Source organism: Gobius niger (genome assembly GCF_951799975.1).
Source record: "Gobius niger genome assembly, chromosome: 16".
NCBI lineage: Eukaryota > Metazoa > Chordata > Actinopteri > Gobiiformes > Gobiidae > Gobius > Gobius niger.
The window spans coordinates 20,569,417-20,584,090 of record NC_136867.1 but is presented as its reverse complement, the minus strand read 5'-3'; the positions used below and the strand labels follow the sequence as shown (position 1 = coordinate 20,584,090).

The window sequence follows — 14,674 nt, the reverse complement described above, 5'->3', positions numbered from 1 at the left end:
GATGTTTTAGTGAAATGCTTCACAGCTCCCCAAGCACTGAAAGACCAACTGTTCATTTGATTGAAAGGGGGGGGGGGTACCAAATCTGCAGAGGTTAGGGATCTAAAAATGCAATTTCCTTCTGTGTCTCCTGCCTCAAAAAAAACAATTATTGGAGTCTGTGGTGTGTGAACAATGCAGTTTGGTGCAAATAAAATCCCATTTGCCACATTGTGAAGACTGACAAACGGGGCTGAGCGGTTTTGGAAAAGTGTCGATTTGTCAAGTCGCTTTGACAAGTGTTGTGATTAGATTTACTTTTGTTAAGTCAATATTCAGAAAATCAAAAATCATGTACAAAAATAAGACACCCCAAAGCAAGGTCCAAGGTTTAACCAGTCATTTCTGATTAATCTAACAGCAAAAAAGACTCAGCAAAAGACGCCACTCTCCATTTATTCAAATTCCAGTTTATTATAATTATTAGCACAATGAGATGATAAATTAAGACATACAAAAGACAAACTTTCTAGTTAGAGATGAAACCTTCACAGAACCTCGTGAGACCGTCCATGTAGCTTGGCACATATCAGGACGAGGCTTTTACACAGCACAAAGTAAACATTGAATATCAAATATCCTGTTAAAAACACGACCCTGTCATTTCAAGTTGATTTGAGTCACTAATAGCTCCGCTTGAAAAGTTCAAAACATTGGATAACCTGCCAGTGTTACCAAACAGAAGGCACACAGTCCATTCCGATGGACAAAGATCACAGTGAGATTTGTGTAGAAAAGGTCACATTTTCACCAGTACCAACAGCGGTAAACGGATGCCGCTGAGCAAACCTTCTTTTACTTTACAGGAGTGTGCCGTATCAAGATTCCCATTTGCCGCCGAAAGAGAAAGGACAACACACAAACTTCTTCAACGTTTATCAATCACTCACTCCTTCCACTTCCTCACTGGTCTTTTGCGTGATCCACCATGCGGTTCACAGCTGCGGAGAAACAAAATAACAAAAGTACAAACAATGAGATCTTTCTTCAATCAAATCTTCACTTTCTTCTTCGTTTTAGCCAATTACAGGAAAGTCTCAAACAATAGCTAAAGAAAGGACTTCAAGAGTAAAAGGTAAGCAATGAAATATTTAGTTTAAGCGGGTTATGTGTTAGTATGTACACTACAAAAACCCCAATCACTAAAGGCAATTAGGTAATATGGATTCTAAAATAGGGTTTACAACAAATTTGGACATTAAATATGTGCCACAAGCCACAATAGAAGTCCTTACCCTCCTTTGTGACAGTATCAGTCACGGTCTTGGCCTTGGAGGTGAGATCGTTGACCATGGTGTCCATGGTGGCCTGGTGCTTCAGGAAAAATGGCCGAATGACGCGACGGTACAGGATGTTGGAGCCGTTCCAGGACACGGGAGCCATGCACCAAATCAGGAAAAAGCACTGAGGGAAGAGGAGGCAAATACGCTCAAATGTTAATAAAAGAGCAGACCAATGTGTGGACACAAATGTCACACAGGTAAAAGCCCTCAAGTCATTTATCAATAATTATTTTACACTGGGAGCTTACATAGATTCAACCGATCAATGGGTTTCAGCTGAGATGGGAACAGATAAAAAAAAAAAAAAAAAAAATATAGGCCGCACCTTTCCAGCGTAGTAGAATGGGAACCATGAGAGGAAGATGTCGGAGAAGGCCTCTGAGACGCTGAACAGGCCGTAGACCACCCAGTAGGTGAGCCACTGTGTGTCGTCATCCTTCACGGTGCTCTCGATGGCCTTGATGCTGAAATACACAGACAGGTGCCAGAGTAACTCAATGTGTCCACAGCAAATTCTCAGTGACTCTACGGCAGAACAGGAACTTTCAAAAGTACAAGAACTCTTGCCCGAGGAGCCCAAGGGCAACCAAACTAAACATGTACTTAAAACTTGTCATTTGTGAAGAGATTCCTTTTGTATTTCTTTGAGAGGATGTTTTTACTTGATATATCGGCATCCTCTTTTTCTCTGCAAACCAATAAGTGCTATCGAAAGAAAGTTCTTTTTTTCAGTTTGTCCCCAACCTAAACCAAAAGGGAGACTAAACTAGCTTTAGGAGTTGACTTGATCTGATTAGTTTTTGCAAAAGCAAAAGCTGTGCAAAGTGGATTTTGTGTTTTTTTGTTTAATGTTTTGTCTATAATGAATATATTTCTCTATTTACTTTTTCACTTGTCTGTTAAAAGTGTCTGTTACTTTTGGCACACTGACTTTAAATGGTCACCGTTGGGTGGCAGCCACTCCCTGCTTAAGGCTGGTGTGACCAGGATAGTCTCAGGTTGATTGTATCCAAATAAACAATTTCTTGCTAGGTTGGCAGTGTGTGGGAATTATTATATTTTTTTTCTCCATTATCATTGCTTTTATATTTGTAAACACCTACGAGAAATAGGCAGGATAGATGAAGCCGATCAGGTTGCAGAGCAGCGAGGCCCCATGTCCACAGAGAAGATACAGTCCGATAAATCCCAGGAGGCCTACAGAGAAAACAGAGATGTTTAAGAGAGATTATTCAAAGGCCTGTTAAAACAACTGTGTTGAAAAACACCATCATTTTTGCTGCTATAGCACAAAGAAGATGTGCACTGTGACTGTGGAGCAGGAGCATTAACTAAAGTCTTAACAAAACAATGGCTTTGTTTTTCCAGGACATTCTGCCACTGTACAAATTTGACACTGTGCTGCTATAGCCTTGCCTTAAGCACGTTTGACAACCGAGTGAAAGATTCCTCTTTTGGAGCAGGATTGGTATAAACACTAATAAAGCCATATCCAATAGAGACAAGTCGTAATCTGCTGCTTTGTTTGTAAATAACCTTGCAGCACTGACTAATTCCTCACCACAGTAAATAAATACAGAATTTCTGTTTCTGACTTCACAAAATTCCAGCTGTTTATTGTCAGGCTTATAATATCTGGAGAGACAGAATATGTAAAACCCCAATACAGAGCAGATAACACTGCATTGCAGTCAAATCTAAGCAAACATGCTGTCCAATATGGAAAATTAGCAATAAAATAAATGATGAGGTCAGCAGCACAAAAAGGGTTAAGGTTTTGACAGAGCTCAAACCAACACCAGTTAAATTTACATCTCATTTGTTTGTCCAAAGGCTACACAAATTCATCTACTGTTGGGCTCACAATCCGAGTTGAGTAACAGCAAAACTAAAGTCTGACTAGTAAATCGAAGTAGCAAAAAATACAAAAATGTGTGAATGAACATGTACAACAGGTGATGATGAATGATTGATGTTGTGCAGATCGAAAGCAGAAAAATCAAAAGGTTTTTGGGGAAACTCGGGGCACTTCATCCAGGCTGTTTTAAGGACAAGAAAAACACACTACTGTACTCCACTTCCAGGCTGATTCATAACAGGCCATTTAAACTAATGATTACCCTTGAGTGTTGTGTACTGTGTGTCCAACAACAAAGACCATTATTATACAATACAAACTATTTTAGCTCACATAAAAGTTTAAAGTTCTGCAAGAATTACTCCTTTCACAACAAGACACAAACTAGCACTTTGCTCTTCACATGCCAGAATGCCACAGACACGGCGCAAACTGGAGACATTGAGAAGAAAAAAAAACACTGACAGCTGACGGCAACTTGACAAGCGACGCACAGCCATTAAAGAGTGAGCCAAAAGCTAAGAATTTGTCATTGTGTAATCTATAATAATCAGTAACACACGTTGTTAAAGAGGCAGTCAAGTGGCCAAAGTGACAAATGACTGGCCTTTGACTTACTGACTCATGCAACACTGGAGTCACGGTGTTGGGAACTGTATCATTTGGCCACCGTCTTGTTTGACAGCGTTAAAAAGCAGAGAGCTGACATTTACTTATAATATTGGTATTTGCTCATCAGCTCATCTTGTGTTTGTCTACTTAAGTCTAATGGAAACACTGGAGGTGCAGCAGCCGTCATGTGACACACAAGTGCAACAGACCTACTTGACCAAAGACTGGAAATTTTTGCCAAACAATGAACCAGTTTTACCTCATGATGGATTTTAGTCACTTACGCAGCACGGGCATTTTCTTCAATCTGATTTCAACATGGTTACAAAAAAGGAAACTTGGGCTTCCTGCCAGTCACACAGTACAAACTGATCAAGAAGATAGACATTGGTTTAAAATGTACTGCATAAATGAAAAGAAAAGCAGACTTTTTATGATAACCAAATTAACTGCAGCTTTTGCAACAGTGAACCACACTCTGCTATAGTTGATAGACCAATCTGAAAATAGCATATCCCCGAGCTATTTGCAGAGGGACGTTTCATCCTAGTCCAACAAACCTTGAGTAAATGAATTCGCTCATTTCATAAAGTTCCTGAACTTGAACCTCACCGTCTACTAACTGAGCAAACTTGACAGATCAATACTAACCCTGTACTGATTGGTTAAAAACTAGGTCACTGGTGGTTTGCCCATTTCCTGTGCTGTTGGCAGGACTAAAAACAACAACGGCCTCCCGCAGTGGCATGGCATGTATTGACTGCACGCAAACGAACCAGTGTTAAACTCCCCAGAGCAAAAAAAAAAAAACACACACAAACCGCTCGTAGTTGAACAACCAGTCAACCCAAATCGTGCCGCCCTTTCTATTTGGTCTTGCACTTGATATTTGAGGACGTGACAAAAATACCGATCTGCAGAGACGAGCTCCTACATGGGATGAGAGGCTGCATTTTACAGTATGACAGTGGCACAAGACATTGGAAATACTTGTGAGAGTTGGTATTTCATGTGTGGAAAATCTAAAAAAGGAACTTACTATGACTTCTAGTAACTTTACAGAATGGCTGACACTTTCTACATTGTCCTAAAAGCTCAGAAAATTATGGCAAAACACTTATAGGATTTCAATATTAAGGCAACTTTTTAAAGCGATTAGCATGCAACTTTAATCTTAAGTAAACTAACATAATGTCAACAGTGAACAGGGAGATTACCTGCCAGTCCTCTGGTCTACACCTCTACAAACACGTTTGGCAATGTAAGGAACTCTTGGAATAGTTCAGTAGTTTATGTGACTTCTCGCAATTGTGAATCTTTCCATACTGAGATATGTTCTTACCTGAGCTTAGACGAGTTGATGCGTACCTGGCTGGTCTTTGTGTGTGCCCTCAGTCACGCAAAAAGACCAAACATGTTGTTAGGCCTCTTAGCATATTCCTATAGGTCCAAACGGGGGTGCTATAGGAATATGGTCTTCCACGGGCACGCACAAAGAACCAGACAGGTACATATCAACTTGTCTAAACTAAGCTAAGGACATATCTCAGTATGGAAGAACTGTGTGCCCTCAGTCACGCAAAAAGACCAAAGATGTTGTTGGCATTTGGCCTTTTCTAGTATATTCCTATAGCTCCAAACAGGGGTGAAGTTTGAAGCTACCAAGCTCCTCCACGGGCACGCACAAAGACCAGACAGGTACGCATCAACTCATCTAAGCTCAGGTAAGAACATATCAAAGTGCGGAAAAGCGGCGGCCTGTACCTTTAAGTCTTTACATGATCAGTTGGATCCACTTTGCCCACACTATGCCAACTGCACGAGGACAAAGTAGTACAAAGGTCTAGGTTGAATGAACTTTAGCATTTAGTCTTGAGACCGCATGTGAAATGATTACATCACAAAGTCAAAGTGCCACTATTGCGTTGTAAAGCATTTAAGCTACGTCAATGTGAAACTCTATGAAGACATACTGTAAACGCAAAGGCGGATTCATGACATCCTAAATTCTCCCGCCAGACTTTCACTTCCTTCTTCTGTCAGACGAGTATTGTAATTATTTTTCTACTTCTCTTATTGTAGTCCTTTTTTCCCCCTTATTGTTCCTCATTTCCTTATTGCAGTGATTGAAATGTGTGATTCTCATGGTTGGATGTGACATGAACTTATACACAAATTATTAATAAAGGATTGCAATACTTTTTGATTGTTGCGAGTTCGGGAATGTGACGTCATATCGCTAAGCATTATGGGATTAGCAGCAATTGTAAACTAATGGAGATTTTAAAAGTTAAAATACTGGAGTTATTGTTCACATTAAAACACTTGGACACCACAGTGTGTTAGATGTATTTACCAGCAGTAACTCAACTCAGCAGCTAACGGAGCTAACAGTTAGTCTAAGGAAATGTATGCTAACACCTGCAAAGATGGCGGATCTCCATGGTAACTGTAGAATTTCCCAAACTCTATATCAGATTCCAACTGAATATGAAGTTTTTTCATCCTGTGGAGGTGGGACAGACCATTGGATCCCAACCTTTATGTCCCATGTTTATAGAGTTCTGGAAATTCCACTGTTACCATGGAGATCCGCCATCTTTGCAGCTGTTAGCATACATTTCCATAGACTAACAGGAATTGAAAAGACAGCCTAAAAAGTAGAGAAAAAAGCCATGGAACAACTCCTTTAGCTGCTGAGTTACTGCTGGTAAACACATCTAACACACTGTGGTGTTCAAGTGTTATAATGTGAACAATAACTCCAGTATTTCAACTTTTAAAATCTCCATTAGTTTACAATTGCTGCTAATCCCATAATGCTTAGCGATATGACATCACATTCCCGAACTTCCTAACTTGAGGAGCCAAAATCTTAACAAAGTGAGAAACTTTGCACAGACTTTTCAGTATAGAAGAATGACTCAACATCACCGATTCCTGACTGTGTAAAAGTTCGTTTGTTTTGTGAAAACTGCATAACTAGCGTCAACTTTAAACAAAAACGCGCTTTTTTTGGACGTTATTAGACGTTATTTTGGTGTCATAGCAGTATATTCGCGTAAAAATGCATGCTGTGACCGTTTTAAAAGAGTCAGTCTCCGATTACAAGGGACTGTAACTTACCCGCGGCGATGTACTCCCTCTTCACTCCCGTTTTTTGTTCCAGGACAGCCAGCTGATCTGTCACCAAGTTCTTCTCGTGGAGCAGAGCCACGAAACGCTGCTTATACGGCTCCATTTTCGGGCTCTGGCAAACTGCACGATCAAGAATACAGATGGTACACAGTTAAACACAACTTCTGATGGATTAAATAAGAGTTAAAGTGGCTTTACAGACCTGTGATGTGTAATTTTGCCCCGCTGCTCTGCCTGATGTCGGCTGCCTGCTGGTGACTGTTACTTGAGCCGCGTGGGAGGCGGGGTTTGACGACGGCCGTTTGACCAATCAGAGCGCTGCCTGTGGGTCACGCGCTTGCAGCAGGTGGTTATAAAAGCGCAGAGTTTCATTTCGTTTTTAATGGTAATAAAAAGCCGCAGACTAGCAGAGACAGTCTTTGACTTGTCTGACAAAACAGTGCACCGAAACTGCGCTCTCCTGCCATGACTCCCTCTCCTTCTTTACAGTCTGTGCTTTTCTGCAAGGGTAATTTTTCACTCTTAACAGCAGAGGGAGCTCACATGCCAAAGGTCTTCCTGTACACATACACCAGTCTCAACTTCTTTTTCTCTCCACCCCGTTTAAACAATGGATATATTCATCCAATCCAAGCTTCAGTTCAAGTTTTGTTTTGAGGCCTATTTAAAAGTAAAGTATTCACAATAGCCTATTCTACTTGAGTAAATGGAAATCATAGCTCCCTCTGTTTTTAAAGACACTATACCTTTTTTTTTTTTTCTTTTTTTTTAGAGGTAGTGGAACAACATTTGCTTTGTCCTCCTTTAGTATATATTGTAACATTTGTGAGGTAAACATTGTGCCTGTAAATATAAAGCACTTGGAACAATTTTATGAACTTGCGGGCTATAGTTTTCTAGCATTTCTGTGAAAGTGACCCTGAAAAGTGTGCAAGTGTGAAATGTGCCTATGTCCTGATGTCCCTATGAGGAATTTGGATGCCACAAACGTGTTTGGAAAGTTAGGAATGACTTTGGATCACAACTATCTTTTGAATTTAGTGCCTTTCTCTTTCATAGTTTGCAATTTAAAAGAAATCCGGTAATCTAATCACATGACGATGATAATCTCTTTAATTATCTTTGTTGTGTCGATCTAATACTTAAATTGACCTACAAGCTAACTGTAGGCAGAAACTTACCCAGATATGGGTAGTACTCAGTTACATATACTCAAGTGCATACTTAAGTAACTTTTTGAAGAAACTGTACTTGTGTGAGCATTGTTTTTTCATACAATACTTACTTGAGTAACAATCAAGTATCTGCACTTTTACTTGAGTAAAAAAAAAGGTAACTTGTGACAATGTGAGTAAATCTTTACATGACAAATCTTTATTTTCACTTATATAGATGTGTTTGTTGTTTTGTTTTCTTAACTCTTCATGATTATTTATATTTATATGTTTTTATGGTATTTTCTTAGAAGGTATTAACATGTTCACATTATTTTATGTTTTGTGTCTAATAATTGATGTCACTACTGAAACATTAATCAGATTTTTACCCTCAAACATCTCCTCACAAAGCAACATTTTCTCCAAGTGCATTTTTACTCTTACTATAGGAAATATTTGGGCCACTACTTTTACTTCTACTAGAGTAAAATTATCTTAAAGTAATGTAACTCTAACCTCTGCACTAAACCTCTTCTTCTGTAAATGTGGACTGTAGTAAATTAATTCAGCCACGAGAGGGAGCTCTGCATCCACTTAAGGAAGGGATAGAAAGGAGTTCCATAGATTCTACAAAAGGCTCTACATCAGATATATCTATTAATTTATTCTCTCGGACCAAATTATAAAGCGCTTTATATTAAGAGGTATTTAAAATGTAGTTATAATCTCAGAGTACTATTTTGGACATGTGTATGTTTATCAAGTAAAGGGGTTAAATTATGGAATAACTGCTGCAATGAGCTACGTCTCTTTTTCAGTTCAAAAATATTTACAAGAGAACAACAACGGAAAAATATTCAACAGAATGAAAATGAATTATATGCTTGCTTCTGGTGTAGACAATGGTCCCCTAATGTGTTCATTTTGTGAACAGATGTTGCCATTAACATGCTCCATTTGTGGTTTAAAAGTTAAGTGGAGGCACAATAAGCTTTGGCCTCTGCCTTCGCCTGGTCATTTATTGTGTTTCATGTTTTGAATGATTTGTTTGAATGATCTGTAAATGACCAAACCGAAATAAATGAATGAAAAACAAATGAATGAAAACTCATCCCTGTTCATAAGAATTGGGATGTTAAAAATGTGTTGTTAAGGAACTTGAGAAAGTGCTTGGACCACAACTCTGCCAAAACATCAGGTAGGGCATTAGATGAACTGTTCAAATCAAATGCAAATAACTTCGGAGAGGTGACACATCCACCCGTCCAAGAATAGCTGTGTGAACGAGCCGCTATTTCAAGTATTTCACTTTCACACAGGTGCATTCAAATGTGTTTTACGGTAATGATAAGCATCACTGCTCCTCTCATGTCTGTTAATGTTCCATATTTCAAAGCAATTTTCTGCAATATTTTCTATAAAAGATTTGGCCTATATGAATCCCTTTTAGGTTGCATGATGGATGAATCAAATTATTGTTTTGAGTTTTAAATATGTCACAAAACAAAATATGTACTAAAAAAAAGTTGCTGCAATATCTTTATTTAAAATTCCTAAAAAAAATACATATACAAGGCCCGAGATAGTTTTGTGATTCCACTGCTCCATCTGCAGGTATATTTCCATAGAGAGGAGGGTCACATGGTCAGCTGATCCTTCCCTGAGTTTTATAGAGAGCTGAAGACTGCAGGACTCACATGTGTCAGTGAACGCACCATGGCTCTGGGCTGCACCATCCTCCTCTGGACACTGGCCTGCTGCTGCTTCACAGGTTCAAATCAGAGACATTGAACACAACACGCCGCCTTTTCTCTCTGTGTTTCTTCTGATCAAGGTGTTTGTTTTTCACAGGATGCAGTGGTCAGGTCACAGTCACTCAGCCTCCAGTCCAGATGTTTACTCCTGGATCTACAGTCACTCTCACATGTAGAGCTGACAGAAATGTTTATCAGAATAGAGATGCATCTTGGGATATGTTCTGGTATCAGAAAACCTGGTCAGACTCCAAAGCCCTTGATATATCGAGCTGCTAGTCGTCTGTCAGAAACTCCATCTCGGTTCAGTGGCAGTGGGAGCCGCAGTGACTTCTCTTTGACCATCACTGGAGCTCAGGCAGAAGATGCTGCAGTTTATCACTGTCAGAGTCATCATAGCCCTAATTTGTTCACACAGTGATTTGTGCTCGTACAAAAACCTCCCTCAGTGAGTCCTTCAGAGTGAGACCAGATGCAAGTTGGTCATTTTTATACTCACTACTGCCTACCTCACTACCTCAGGTCTTACGTGTTACTGCAGTCTCTATATTAAGCTTGTTCATGATGGCAATTCGGACCCAAATTAACACCTTTTTGACAGTGCAGAATATTAGATCCAGTTGATCCAGCTCATTCTCATTCTCTGTATAGTCCCTTTAAGATGAACAGACACCTAACTGAAACACTGTATATAACTGGTAAAAATTAAACCTCTTTGCACACTGAGCATTAAAAGGTTACAGTCACAGTTTCATATCTTGACACTAAACCAACAGTGCAGATGAGAAGAGGTGACAAAAACATTAAACAATCTATTTTATTTTCACAATTTGAATGTATTAAAGGAAAACCCCTGGAGATGCAGCATCTCGTTTTCAAGGGGAACCAAAACATTCTAAATTGAACACAATACAGTACAACACAAGACAAGTTACACAACAAACAGCTACAGACAGACAGACATTAAAGACAATTTTGCTCAGATACCTCTCCAGCTCACACGACCATCTCAGAATTTACAATATGTTTACAATAGAAAAACAAAGAAGGCAGTAAAATAGAGAGAATATTGTTATTCCAACCAAGAGTACACTACAAACAATGGCATTCAGGGAGCAACGGTTGATAGACCTCAGTCATACAGACAGATGAGTCCAATCAAAGGGGGTCAGTACTTCTGGGCCAGCTCTTTACGCACAGAAGTAGAAGGGAAAAGAAAACATTTTAAGTATGGTGGCAGATTAAAATTAATACACTTCAAAATGAATTGAAACCAGTGGTACTGGGTTCAAATCATCAGATTGTAGAGAGTGGCTATCTCCCAAAAGCATATACAGCTATTTTTTAGTATTAAGTTTTAACAAATTAATTCTAAGCCAGTTCTGAATTGAATCGAAGTCTAGCTGTAGCTGATTCTGCAGATGACTCATGTTAGAGCCTGACATATAGACATCAGTATCATCACGTGTACACACACGAGGAAGGTCATTAATAAATATAGAAAATAATAGAGGTCCTAACGTAGAACCCTGTGCAACTCCTTTGTCCATGATACTAAGACTGGACTGTACATCTTTATAAACAACAAATTGGCATCTCTTATGGAGAAAGGCATTGAACCATAGAAGAACACTAGGCAGATTGATAGGGACACAGTATATTAAATTAATTGAGGTAATTGCATAGTTGTTGAAAAATAATATTTTAAAAAATGTTGGTTGTGCTGCAGATGATAGAGATTGGGTGATAGTTACCAAAGTCAGTGTGGTCTCCTCCTTTGAATACTGGAGTTACTCTTGCAGTTGTCCAAATAATAGGGAGAGAGGAAGTACATAAAGACACATTTCACAAGTCAGACAATGAGTATCTTAATATAGGGTACAAGTTTGAGAAATTTGGACTCAAGGCCATCTGGGCCAGCGCTGCTATTTTTCATTTCGGAGATCACTTGTAGTATTCAGAGGGTGAAGTTTCACTAAAGGAGAATGATGCTTCAGTTTTATCTAAGGGATAGACCACATACTCAGAGCGCTGTGCACGGTTTACACCTTACATTGTGCTTTAAAGGCATCACAAATTCTGTGAGGTTCTGAGATAACATTATTACTTATAAGAACATGGTCATTGTCATGATTGATTTCTGAGTTGTCATAATGAATCCTAATAAGCAGTGTATTTAGATGACCTATATTTTTCCCAGGCCTTATCTCTATTCTTCAAAAGACTCATTACATCCAGGCTGATCCATGGGAGATGTTTTCCTTTGGTATAAATTGTTAGAGCATGTTTATCAATTTCATTTAGAACTTCACAATGGTGACACACTGACCAAATAATGGCTATGTCTTACTTAAAAAAAACATTTTGTCCAGAATTAGTTTTGTTTTTCTGATCCTGCAAAGGCAGACTTGTGCAAGACTCTTTGCATGACTTTGCACTATCTGTGCGGTGTGCACACCTAATGGATGTATGAAGTGAGAGTTAGATCGGAAATATTTTTACTACTTTATAGTAGGAATAATAATTACGAACAAAATAATGACACATTCATGTCTTTGAGCAGAGCTTTATTGGCACAAACTAAAATCTACAGCTGCATCATCACAGGTTTATTAAAGCCACACATATCAGGAGTCAAACAGGGAGTGTCCCTGTGGAGCAGGTGAAGTGTGTCCTCATGTGGGACATGTCTCTACTCTGGGCAGAGTGTCTCCAGCCTCTGAGTGACTGGACTCTGTCCGCTCCGACTGGCCTCACAGATCACTGCTGTTTGGGGCCATCGCTCTGTGGACAGTCTAAGGACACTGGTGAAAGTGTAGACGCCGTCCCTGCTCAGGACCCCAGGACTCTGGGACCCTACTCTGATGGCCCCGCCCACTCTCCAGACCAGCATCCAATCAGAGGGGAAGCCCCCGCTGGCCACACACAACAGCGTGGCACTGCCGCTCTGCAGCTCCTCTCTGGACGGGGGCAGGACGGACAGGGTGGGCCGCTGCACTCCCACTGCACACAGACAGGGGGCAGCAGAGGCACTGAGTGTTAGAGCCACATCACAAAACTGTGACTGGTCTAAATGATGAACATTAGAGACAGTTGAGACATTTTCATCTGTGTCTTTCACTTCCTGTTCACGACAAGTCTGACCAATGAACCGAGAACAACTGTTTTTACAGATAAAAAGGTTTAAGCCAGAAAATATAAAGTAATCATTTTAACATTAAATAACAATTTATACACATTTTATTGCTGTATAATACATCTGAAAATACATTTGTGGTTGCGAAATACATTTACACGACTTTACACTTTCACATTTGTTTCTTCTTTAATGTAGATACACATTTCTGTTTTTCATCTCAAAGTCAAACACTCACAATTATAAATATTTGTCAAAGCTGTTAATATTATCATTAAATTAATATAATTTGTTGGTCTAAGGAGCACCACGTTTTGTTTTAATAATGTGAAATAAACCCAACAATCGTTTACTCTTTAATCAGCACTAAGTTACATTTAACATCAGTCTCTAAAAATAACAAGCAAAAATAATAAATCAATCTACAAATATGCTAAAATCCTGCTAAATGACCAGATTTGAAGTAGTCTTGTTTGAGTTTGTAGTAAAAAGTGCAGTACTCACAGTCCACGATGAGTTGTGTTCCTCCTCCGAACGTGAACCACAGTGATACAAAGTCATGAAGCCGTCGTACAAAAACCTCCTCTGTTTTCAACACACGCTGCTCTCACTTCACTCAACTCTTTTACTTCACTCATTATCACCAAAACGTTATATTTTCCCCAATAACAGGGTTGACATCACAGTTACATGTTTATTATGACACACTTTTGTAGGTTTTTCTACTTTTGATTTTTCTTGTTTTAAATCATGTTGTAACAGGGCTGACATTGTCATGTCCTGGGAATGTTGAGCACAGATAAAGTACATGACTTTTAGATACAAATGTAACAGCATTGACATATAATGAAAGAACTCCACTAAAGTCCATATTAAAACATGAAATCTGAAATATATGAATCAGTGCAGCAGATATTGGCTTCTGCTCGAGCTCAGAGTTGAGAGTATTTCCATAGAGGAGGGTCACATGGTCAGCTGATCCTTCCCTGAGTTTTATAGAGAGCTGAAGACTGCAGGACTCACATGTGTCAGTGAACGCACCATGGCTCTGAGCTGCACCATCCTCCTCTGGACACTGGCCTGCTGCTGCTTCACAGGTTCAAATCAGTGACATTGAACACAACACGCCGCCTTTTCTCTCTGTGTTTCTTCTGATCAATGTGTTTGTTTTTTACAGGATGCAGTGGTCAGGTCACAGTCACTCAGCCTCCAGTCCAGACGTTTACTCCTGGATCTACAGTCACTCTCACATGTAAAACGAACGCAGATGTTTACAGCAATAATTGGATGTACTGGTATCAGCAGAAACCTGGTCAGTCTCCAAAGCCCTTGATAAAATTTGCAACACAGCATCTGTCAGAAACTCCATCTCGGTTCAGTGGCAGTGGGAGCCGCAGTGACTTCTCTTTGACCATCACTGGAGCTCAGGCTGAAGATGCTGTAGTTTATTATTGTCAGAGTTATCATACCCCTTATGTGTTCACACAGTGATTTGTGCTCGTACAAAAACCTCCCTCAGTGAGTCCTTCAGAGTGAGACCAGAGCAGGAAACAACTGCAGCTGCTCAAGAGGAACAGACCCCTCACGAAAACTGAGAGAAGCCACAGTGGAGATGTCAAAGCAGGTCGATACTTACAGACTGAAATGAGACACTAATTCATGTATTTTTGAAATGCTTTTTCATCTCAATCATATAA

At 39.6% G+C, this 14,674-nt stretch overlaps 1 protein-coding gene across 1 annotated transcript; it reads right to left on the bottom strand.

Moving 5' to 3' along the window:
* Positions 1–427: 427 nt before the first annotated feature.
* LOC306976177 (receptor expression-enhancing protein 6) lies at positions 428–7,217 on the bottom strand. Its single transcript, XM_079574065.1, has 6 exons — positions 7,133–7,217; positions 6,919–7,050; positions 2,426–2,519; positions 1,648–1,786; positions 1,275–1,443; positions 428–980 (listed from the first exon to the last, which is right to left on the bottom strand). The coding sequence occupies exons 2-6, from the start codon at positions 7,031–7,033 to the stop codon at positions 943–945; spliced, it is 555 nt and encodes a 184-aa protein (XP_079430191.1). The 5' UTR covers positions 7,034–7,050; positions 7,133–7,217; the 3' UTR covers positions 428–942.
* Between the last annotated feature and the right edge of the window lie 7,457 nt (positions 7,218–14,674).

What these genes read in the sequence shown, in the direction of transcription:
- LOC306976177 (XM_079574065.1), bottom strand. Translation starts at nt 7,033, where the DNA reads ATGGAGCCGTATAAGCAGCGTTTCGTGGCTCTGCTCCACGAGAAGAAC. An exon ending in ATCTATCCTGCCTATTTCTC is followed by an intron (nt 1,787 to 2,425) that starts GTAGGTGTTTAC and finishes TGTGTATTTCAG; the next exon opens with CATCAAGGCCATCGAGAGCA. An exon ending in TGATACTGTCACAAAGGAGG is followed by an intron (nt 981 to 1,274) that starts GTAAGGACTTCT and finishes GTTTCTCCGCAG; the next exon opens with CTGTGAACCGCATGGTGGAT.